Source organism: Aquarana catesbeiana, linkage group LG02 (assembly GCF_042186555.1).
Source record: "Aquarana catesbeiana isolate 2022-GZ linkage group LG02, ASM4218655v1, whole genome shotgun sequence".
Lineage (NCBI taxonomy): Eukaryota > Metazoa > Chordata > Amphibia > Anura > Ranidae > Aquarana > Aquarana catesbeiana.
In genome coordinates, this window is record NC_133325.1 from 777190556 (window position 1) to 777201562 (window position 11007).

The window sequence follows — 11007 nt, forward strand, 5'->3', positions numbered from 1 at the left end:
CTGGGCCTCTTTAAGCCAGTGGTGGGATATCTGACCGGATAGCATTGACAGATCACTGATTGATCTCCGTTTTGGCCCCGGGAGATGCAGTTTTACGTGGCGTCAGGTTATCTTTGTGAGATGTGACCAGCGATCAGACGCTCCTCTCCAGCATCTGGCAGAGTTGTTTCTCAGGGAATGTGCGGACTGATGTGGCATTTCCTGACAATATCCGGGAACAAAGATGAATAAGATGAGCTACAATGACAGAGAAGATAACCCTGACCCAGCCGGTGGAGGGGGGTGGAGGCTGCAGATTCAGGTTGGCTTCAGAATTTAGAAGGCAATTTGGGCACAATACGATTGCCCCCGCCATATCCTCACAGCTCTGCTCAGGGACTTGTAAGCTTAGATTCGCTGATATTGTGGGTGTATGTCAATGAGGGGGGAGGGGGGGTGTCCAATTATTTGCTTGAAGGGGAGGTAAGCAGAGGAATCGCCTGGACTACAGTTTGCCTGTTAACTGCTGCTGGCTCCGGGTCCCCCAGAGTAGGGTGATCACTATTCCAACTTTTGCTGGTGGTATCACATGCAGTATTTTTTTTAAAACAGTGTGGGGATCGGGGGGACCCCCACGCTGTTTTTTGACAAATAGCTGGTTGCTAAGGGGTCATCAGCTGTCACTGACACTTTTCTTTTTTTTTTTACATTCAGCTGTCAGCAGGTCTCCCGCTGACAGCTGAATGTAAAAAAAGAATGGTGGTAATTAAAAATGATGATAAAAAAAAAGCATGGGGTCCCCCCCCCCTCCCAGGCTCTTCAGGTCTGGTATGGGTTTTAAGGGAAACCCCACGTCAAAATTTAAAAGAAAAAAAAAAAAAAAAAACTGCATGGGACCTCCCCAAATCCATACCAGACCCTTATCTGAGCATGCAGCCTGGCAGGTCAGGAAAGGGGGGGAGGGAAACAAGTGAGCCTCCCCCTCCTGAACCATACCAGTCCACATACCCTCAATATGGGGGCGGGTGGGTGCTTTGGGGCAGACCCCCACAACCACCAGCCAGGGTTGTGGGGATGAGGCCCTTGTCACCACCAACATGGGGACAAGGTGCTTTGGGGTCCCCTCGTTTCCCCTCTCCCCCTTTTCCTGACCTGCCAGGCTGCATGAATGAATGAATGAATGAATGAGTGACTTGTATAGCGCTACCTATGCGAACTGAATTGCCTCAGGGCGCTTTTTAACCTACCAGCATGTCTTTGGAGTGTGGGAGGAAACCGAAGTACCCGGAGGAAACCCACACAAGCACAGGGAGAACATGCAAACTCCAGGCAGGTGGTGCCATGGTCGGGATTTGAACCAGCGACCCTATTGCTGCTAGGTGAGAGTGCTACCACTACACCACTGTGCTGCATGCTCGGATAGGGTCCGTTTTAAAAAAAAAAATAAAATGTAACTTTTTTATTCGACTGTCAGCGGGGAAGCCCATTGACAGCGGATGACTCATCGGTTGTTAAGGATGCAGCGACCGGCTTCCAGGCCCCCCCTCCTTAACATCCAGCTTTTACTGCTCCCTGATTGGGCGCAGAGTATACTGTGCAGGGTGGATGTGTCAGTTTCATTCTGGGACACTGTACTGTCCCAGAATGAAGGTACCCGGGACAGACTTGCAAAATGCGGGACTGTCCCAGGAAATCCAGGACACCTGGTCAACCCTTCCCCAGGCCGTTTCCCTGAACTTCCTGGATGCGCTCTTTCTGTGCCCTTCACATGCATAGAAAAGCAGGGACATCACAGACTCCAATCACTCGCATGGAGAAGGGGGGAGCAGGGAAATGAGTTGTGGCCAGGAGTTTGGTGGACACAGTGGGTGACAGATCGCACCCAGAATAATAGCGCCTATTGTGAAATGACGGCCGCGTTGGAAGGGTTGCCACTGATGGAAAATTTTAAATATCAACGTTTGTCATTGTTTTATGGGTACATGCAGTTCTAAGCCTTGACGTCTTTGGTATCTACTTAATGCAGTATCATCTTTTATATGTTACCCCAAAAAATGGGAATTGCATTATATTTGTGTGCAATAAATTTAATTTTAATGCATTTTTTTTTTTTTACTACATATAAAGGTTTGAAAAAACAATTGCGCAAATATCGCTCAGCATACAACATTGTAACTACCATTTCATTCTGCAGGTTTTCTGCTTTCAGCAAATAATATTGTTTTTTTAATTGTCATTTTTAGGCTTAAAATGCATGTTTTATCATGTGTGCTAACATTTTTTAGAAATATCCCCAGCTATGAAAGTGGTAAATTAGTTAGTCTGGTGCACCAAGTAAGGACATGAACATAGGTTGTCAAAAGCTAAGTGTTATAGCCTAGAGCAGCCTTTCTCAACCTTTTTACCCTAAAGCAGGGGTCTCCAAACTGTGGCCTGGGGGTTAGATGTGGCCCTTTGCTTGCCTTTATCTGGCCTTTGTGGCACTATTTCACCAACTAACACCAATGATGTGGCACCATTCCCCGAACTGACACCACCAGTGGGTCACTATTCTTCCCTTTCATACCAACAATGGGGCACTATTCCTCCCAATAAAACCAATGACGAGGCATTTTCTACTCCCACTGGCCAAAGTCCAGCTCTCCTGAAGCCTGAAGGTCAGTAAACTGGCCCTTTGCTTAGAAGGTTTTGAGACCCCTCCCTTAGAGGAACCATTAAAATCATTTTAAGGTCTCCTGCTAAAGTAATGCATAGGGGGTTAATGGGAAAATGCCCCTTACATTGATGGTTAGTGGGAAGAATGTCCTCCTTACAGTGGTGGTCAGAATGCCACCCTTACAGATGGCTAAAAAGATCATTGGTGTCATGTCACTGTGTTGACCCTGGAACTACGCAGGCATTACCAGAGAGGAGGTCAGCCACAACTCAAGGAACCCCTAGCAAATTTTGCAGGAAACCTAAAGTTTCATGTAGCCCTGTTTGAGAACTTGCCTAGACGGAATAATTGTCCGGGACTGTGGATATCATAAGGGTGGGGTTAAAGAATGGAGACATGCTTCAGAAGACAGTGAGAGACTAGAGCCCTGTTACAGAAGGCTAGTAGAGATCACTGCTATTTCAATTTTACAAGCCATTATCAACTGCTGGGGTCCAAGGGCCACACAACACATACCAAACGGGGTGCAGGTTGGGCACCAGGGGCATGTATCTACACTGGCTTGTCATTAAGGCAGCCATTCTCAACCAGGCTTCTGTGGAAACCTAGGGTTTCTCTAGAGGTGGCCAAGCATTCCTTGAGCTGTGGATGACTAACCTCCCATGTGATGGTGCCTGCATAGTTTCAGGGCCAACTCCACTTGGCAGAGCCAGAGGCATAACTTCCCACTGACCACCACTAATGCAAGGGGCATTTCCCAATGACCACCAATAGACTTATCTTAGCAGGGGATCCCAGGTGCCTGAAAGTAACTGCAAGGTGTCCTTTGGGGTAAAATGGCTGAGAAAGGTTGCATTAATTTCAATCCCCGCCTCACATAATCTCTTCTCTCATACACAGGATGAAGCTCTTGAAGGACGTGTCCAAGGTCTGGAAGACGGACGGTCTGAACTCCTGTACCTACAAGCTGCTGTCGGTGGAACACGAACCCCTTTACATTAACATCACAGTGGACATAGGAAAGCCACAGTATTAGCTGGACCTTCACACATAACTAGTTTTGCTATAGAGACTGCAGGCCATGCAACTGGAACTGACCTGATGCTGCAGAGCTGAATTTTGTACTTTATCTTCATTTCACATATCAGAAGAGCAGAAGCTCGGAAAACCCCCCATCAATCAACAATTTAAACTCCAAGGGAAGAAAATCTTTTCTAGAGACTATAACAGAGGTACAGGAAAAGGATGAGAGCTCTACAAGCCTTGAAAAAGTCCAGTAAGATCAAATTTTTCGCAACAAGATGTCCAAGAAGCTTGTTTTGGGGGCTCAAAGCTCCCCATTCATCAGGGCTCAAATGATGAAAGTATTGTTGGAAAGTCAACAGATAATAAAATAGTGTTTGAGTTGGCTTTCCATTTGGCAACCTTAAGCACTGTCTCACTTTGCAATTCTTGTCCAGTATCTTTAATTTACTAATTCAAGCCCTGATAAATAGGGAGTTCTAAGTCACTGAAACATGTTGGCTTTTTGCCCTCTTGTGAAAAATAAAATCTTACTAGATTTATTCAAGTTTTGTAGTGCTTTTTCTTTTATTGTCCTTCAAACCACTCCACGGACCTAGGACACCTCAGTTGACAGAGAGCTGCCTAAAAGCTGAATACTCACCTCCATATCTGCCTATCCTGGAGTCCAGTGCTCCACCAACACATATCTTGTCGGAGAATGGAGACCACATCAGGGCAGATAAGACTTCACTGAACATTTCTAAGGACAATCCATTCTGAACCGTAAACCAATCATATGGAGAATTTAGCCTATCAAATCACAAGGAATTGGTGACATCACTCCTGCCATACTATTTCCTAGAAGATTGATAGGCTAAGACTTGTATACATTACTGCCATCCAGTCTGTTAGTCGGATGGGGAACTGATCCCCATGTTTTTAGCAGATTGGATTGGATGTCGGCGGATGTAAACGGATACATTTCTGTTTACATCCGCTTCTCCATAGAGAGTAAGGGAGGGTCCGATCGGGTCCACCTGAAAAACTGGCAGGCAGACCCGATTGGTCTGCCTGTGTGAAAGTGGTCTAAATGTGAAGGCCACCCAGAGCAATAAGTTTGTTGTTTGATTACCACCATGTTTCACGTGTTGCTGTATCAAGCAGTATAGCACATGTGCTTTGCAACATACTAGTGTGAATGGACTCGGAAGGGTTGATTTACTAAAACTGGAGAGTGCAAAATCTGGTAGACCGCTTCCAACTTCAGCTTGTTCAATTAAGCTTTGACAATAAAACCTGGAAGCTGATTGGTTTCTATGCAGAGCTGCACCAGATTTTGCACTCTCCAGTTTTAGTAAATCAACCTCAGAGACCAAACCAACCTGTGCCCATGCCAAAATCTCCATTGTGTTGCATGGGGCAGTGCAATTGAAATGAATGGACCGCCTTACCGCAACGTACTGCAATGCAGTAAAGAGCGCTTAAGGTCCAAGTTCATATATGTGGAAGAACTTTTTGTAACATTCATGGATACAGTGCATCCTGAAAGTATTCACAGCGCTTCATTTTTTCCCACATTTTCTTATGTTATAGCCTTATTCCAAAATGGATTAAATTCATTTTTTTTCCTCATACTTCTTCAAACAATACCCCATAATGACAACGTGAAAGAAATTTGTTTGAAATCTTTGTACATTTATTAAAAATAAAAATGAAAAAAATCCCATGTACATAAGTATTCACAGCCTTTGCTCAATACTTTGTTGAAGCACCTTTGGCACCAATTACAGCCTCAAGTCTTTTTCAGTATGATGCTACAAGCTTGGCACACCTATTTTTGGGCAGTTTCTCCCATTCTTCTTTGCAGGACCTTTCAAGCGCCATCAGGTTGGATGAGGAGCGTCGGTGCACAGCCACTTTCAGATCTCTCCAGACATGTTCAATTGGGTTCAAGTCTGAGCTCTGGCTGAGCCACTAAAGGACATTCACATAGTTGTCCTGTAGCTACTCCTTTGTTATCCTGGCTGTGTGTTTAGGGTCATTGTCCTGTTGGAAGATGAACCTTCACCCCAATCTGAGGTCCAAAGCACTCTGGAGAAGGTTTTCATCAAGAATGTCTCTGTACATTGCTACATTCATCTTCAAAGTTATCAGAATTCCCATCTTGGAGAGTTGTCACAGAAACAGGTGTCCCCAGTGGGTGATTTCTCCTCACTTATTGCTCTGGGGACAACTCAAAATGTTTGGATTTACCCTCATGTTCAGTCTTGGTGACAATGTTCCCTAGGAGAAATGGAGAGGGTGAATTTCTCTAGAGAGAACATACAGTGCATCTGTAAAGTATTCACAGAGCTTCACTTTTTCCACATTTTGTTATGTTACAGCCTTATTCCAAAATGTATTGCACAGTGGTGGGGGATGGATGTGAAACAATTATAACCCTACAAAGGTACCATCCCAAAATGTTCAAGTTTTATCTTGGCTGGGTGTATGTGTGTATAGGGTCGTTGTCCGCTTGGAAGATGAACCTTTTCCCCAGTCTGAGGTCCAGAGAGCTTTGGAGTGGGTTTTTATCACGGATGTCTCTGTACATTGCTGCATTCATCTTTCACTCGATCCTGACTAGTCTCCCAGTTCCTGCCGCTGAAAAACATCCCCACAGCATGATGCTGCCACCACCATGCTTGACTGGTAATCACTGTAGGGATGGTATTCCTCCAGACATCATGCTTGCCATTCAGGCCAAAGAATTCAATCGTTGTTTTATCAGACCAAATAGTTTTGTTTCTCATGGTCGGAGAGTCCTTCAGTTGCCTTTTGGCAAATTCCAGGTGGGCTGTCATGTGCCTTTTACTGAAGAGTGGCTTCTGTCTGTCCACTCTACCATACAGGCCTGGTTGGTGGAGTTCTGCAGAGATGGTGGTTCTTTTGGAAGGTTCTCCTCTCTCCATAGAGAAATGCTGGAGCTCTGTCAGAGTGACCATCTGGTTCTTGGTCACCTCCCTAAGACCCTTCTCTCCCAATGGCTCAGTTTGGCCGGACGGCCCACTCTAGGAAGAGTCCTGGTGGTTCCAAACTTCTTCCATTTAAGGATGATGGAGGCCATTGTGCTCATTGGGACCTTCAATGCTTCAGAAAATTTTCTGTACCCTTCCTCAGATCTGTGCCTCCATGTAATCCTGTCTTGGAGGCCTACAGACAATTCCTTGGACTTCATGGCTTGGTTTGTGCTCTGACATGCATTGTTAACTGTGGGACCTTCTATAGACAGGTGTGTGCGTTTACAAATCATGTCCAATCAACTGAATTTACCAGATGTGGACTCCAATTAAGTTGTAAAAACATCTCAATGATGATCAGTAGAAACAGGATGCACCAGAGCTCAATTTGGAGTGTCATGGCAAAGGCTGTGAATACTTATGTACATGGGATTTTTTTAATTTTTAATAAATTTGCAAAGTTTTCAAACTTCTTTCACGTTGTCATTTTGGGTTATTGTTTGTAAAATTGAGGAAAATAATGATTTTAATCCATTTTGGAATAAGGCTGTAACATAAAAGTGCTGTGAATACTTTCCGGATGCACTGTGTATATATGTTAACTTTTTCAGGGACTTTTCATAAATGAGTACATTCCAAACGAAGAAGTTACACTGGAGATCAATATTTTATTACAGCTGATTTCCTGTCCAGACAACTTCCAGAGGTAAACTGCCAACTTACTTTTTTTTTTTTTTTGTCTCAAATGGCTTCTTTCATGGGCTGCACAGCAAACGTCTGTGAATGTGAAATTTGAATGTTTACTTCGATATTTATGATTGATCTGGGTCATTGGAGAAAGGGCTGTGGTAGACACAGGTAAGTGAATAAAGTGTCCTACAATATGATATGTTGGCTTCACTGTGCAGTTCCTCCTTAGCACCTCCTGGCCTGGCGCCTTGTCAGAGAGGAAGTAGGGGAAATTCTCATTTTCCTTTCTCTTGTGTGTGACCCCATCAAATAGGAAACGAGGAAAAGTCTCCCAAATAAGAACAATAATTCTCCATTTAAACAACAAAACGTGTAGCGCCACTCAACAAAAAAAAAAAATTAGCAAAATCCGAAAAGTTCATAAATAATGATAATAAAAGCCCATAAATACAATACACAGTGAATCAAGAATGTAAGTAGTGGAGACGACCCTATGCTTGCTCTATAAGACAGTCATTACAACAGCAAAAATGTCTGACTTATGAGTTTCCTCTGGAGTAAGAGCAGTGATCCACATTCAATGGCACCTTCTGATAAGTGACAACTAAGGACCAATAAAGCTCATCACGTTAACAAAGGGTTCTGACCCCTTGTTAACGTCCGAATAGAGCGAAAAGCTTTAGGGCGGAGTTTCTAGTGACAACTTGTGGTGAGCTTCATCCGTCCTTAGTTGGAGCTTATCAGAAGGTGCCACTGAGTGTGGATTGCTGCACTTACTCCAGAGGGAACTCTTATGTGTTACAGACGTGTTTACTGTTGTAATGACAGCCTATGGAGTGGCATCACTAGGGTTGGTGTCACCTGGTGCAGTAAATCATGGTGTCCCATTTTCATGCTTGCAGCCCAGCGTCATTTAGGCTTCGAGGATAACAGGTTCAGCACTTCCTAATGGCTCAGTCCCTAGGAGGAGTAATGGATAATGGCCGAAAGGCCCTCTTACCACACCCAGCGAAACAGCAGCAGTGATCCCTCTGGCTGGACAATCGCTCGCTCTGGGTTGCCCAGGCCTACTCTGGTCAGTATTGTAGCACGTATGTACCCTGTAAGTGGCCCAGTCTTTCTCTCTCTGGTAGTACTGGGCAGCTTGGCTCCCTCTCTGGTGGTGCGAGTACAGCATGGCTCTCTCCCGGGTAATGCCGGTACAGCGTGGCTCCCTTTCTGGTGGTGTGAGTACAGCATGGCGCTCTCTCTCCAGTGGTGCGGGTACAGCGTGGCGCTCTCTCCCCGGTGGTGCGGGTACAGCGTGGTTCCCTCTCTGGTGGTGCTGGGCAGCATAGCGCTCTCTCCCGGGTGGTACTGAGCAGTGCGGTGCTCTCTCCTGGGTGGTGCTGAGAAGTGCGGTGCTCTCTCCCGGGTGGTGCTGAGAAGTGCGGTGCTCTCTCCCGGGTGGTGCTGGGCAGTGCGGCGCTCTCTCCCGGGTGGTGCTGGGCAGTGCGGCGCTCTCTCCCGGGTGGTGCTGGGCAGTGCGGCGCTCTCTCCCGGGTGGTGCTGGGCAGTGCGGCGCTCTCTCCCGGGTGGTGCTGGGCAGTGTGGCGCTCTATCCCGGGTGGTGCTGGGCAGTGTGGCGCTCTCTCCCGGGTGGTGCTGGGCAGTGTGGCGCTCTCTCCGGTGGTGCTGGGCAGTGTGGCGCTCTCTCCGGTGGTGCGGGTACACCGTGGCTCCCTCACTGGCTTTCCCTAGAACAGTCCTCTTTTTTTTTTTTTTCCTGAAACACTCATTCCCTCAGCTTTTTCCCGGTTTCCAGACTCTTAATCTCTCCCCCCAGCAGTGTGCATGCTGGGGGCTGTAAATCTGCTCCCTGTGGACAACATTGGGGCCACCAATCTTCCAGGACTACATGGCCAATAATGCTCCCCTAGTCTCTTCTGATTGGCCCTCCACTGTGGCCAATGTGGAGGGAAACAACAGACTCGTCAGCAAGCTGAGCGGTGAAGCAGATGGGATCTGCTCTCTCTTCTCCCGCACTGCTGACAGGAGAAAGGGAGGGGAGGAGGGGGGCATGAGCGGGGGCAACACTCTGATAGCCTGCAGCTCGCCTCTCCCCTGTCACAACTCTGCTGCTGTTCTCTGGGGGACTGACCGGGGAAAAGAGCCCACTGTCACCGCTTCACTGATGGTTTCACCCGTCTGGCATGTATCACCTGGGTGTGGTCCGCACCCCCATAGTGATGCCACTGGCCTTATGTTCTGGTGTATGTTATGGTGAGTGTTAAATTCACAAGAAGTTGGTGGCTGGTTTCCCGAGTATTTTGGCACGAGCAAGCATGTAAAATGGCAGAGGATGGTGATCTCTACTACTCACTTTCTTGATTCATTGTGTATTGAATTTATGGGACTTTATTATTATCATCATCATTTATAGACTTTTCTGATTTTGCACATTTTTGTTGAGTGGTGCTACACTTTTTGTTGTTTTATATGTTAGTTTGGGTTTTGTTATACTGCCCTGATGTGAGAGCAGCCACACAAATTGATTTATTTTCAATAATTCTCCATTGCACACCATACTGGACCAAACCTTTCCTGGGAAGGTGCTGTAGTAGTAACTAATGAACTGCATTTTTCAGAGCATAGAACATATTGAAAGTGTTTTGTAGTATATTTTATACTTATAGCGTAGAACAGGGGTCTTCAAACTATGGCCCTCCAGTTGTTCAGGAACTACAATTCCCATCATGCCTAGTCATGTCTGTGAATGTCAGAGTTTTACAAAGCCTCATGGGATGTGTAGTTCTGCAACAGCTGGAGGGCCGTAGTTTGGTGATCCCTGGCGTAGAACATATCATAGATCAGGGATATGCAATTAGCAGACCTCCAGCTGTTGCAGAACTACAAGTCCCATGAGGCATAGCAAGACTCTGACAGCCACAAGCATGACACCCAGTGGCAGAGGCATGATGGGACTTGTAGTTTTGCAACAGCTGGGAGGTCTGCCAATTGCTTATCCCTGTTGTAGAGAGATGTGACGTTTCGGATGTGTTCAGGGCTCCTTTAATAATAGAACAAAGTCACCCACACTGAGGACTTGTACACCACAAGACTCGGTCCATATAGTGATTTATTAAAGTGCAATACAGAGTACGCCATGCCTGTTTGTAGGCTTAAAAAAAAAAAGCTGCATTTCTTCATGCAGGATTTCGCACTTGAACACAATGTTTCTTACCCTTTTTTCAGTTCAGGCACCCTTTGAAAGTTTACAAAATCTCTTGGCACCACAAGTATAAAAAAAAACAAAAAAACCTAAAATGTTACTTACCATCAATAGGAAGCCTGAACCTGGGATGATGCACACTGCCATGATTAAGGCCTGAGTGGGTGAAACGTGTTGGCGTTCTTTCTGGCTTTATTTCACTGTCCTACAATAAAGAATAACCACTTTGCTGATTTAGATTGATGTGTCGCCATTTTTTTCATGGACTATGTGTTTGGTAAGGTTCCAGAACTATGGCATTGGGTTTTTGAGTCATTCCTGGACTATAGAGGAGGTGGCAACGCTGCCACAGTTGTCTTCATGATGCACACAACTGCCGTTGATGAAACAACTTTTCATCAGAAGTTCCTTCTTTACATTAGAGGTGCCCAGTTCATGTCAGAGTCCCCCCATCACATAAGAAGCCT

The 11007-nt window shown here is 45.9% G+C and overlaps 1 protein-coding gene across 1 annotated transcript in view; it reads left to right on the forward strand.

Annotated features, from left to right (window-relative positions):
• Positions 1-10777, forward strand: part of LOC141129377 (beta-1,4-galactosyltransferase 4-like) — a gene marked incomplete in the record, with an annotated part of 270467 nt that extends 259690 nt beyond the window's left edge. Inside the window, 1 exon segment of the mRNA XM_073617385.1 lies at positions 3536-10777. Coding sequence (XP_073473486.1) covers positions 3536-3671 — 136 coding nt within the window.
• Between the last annotated feature and the right edge of the window lie 230 nt (positions 10778-11007).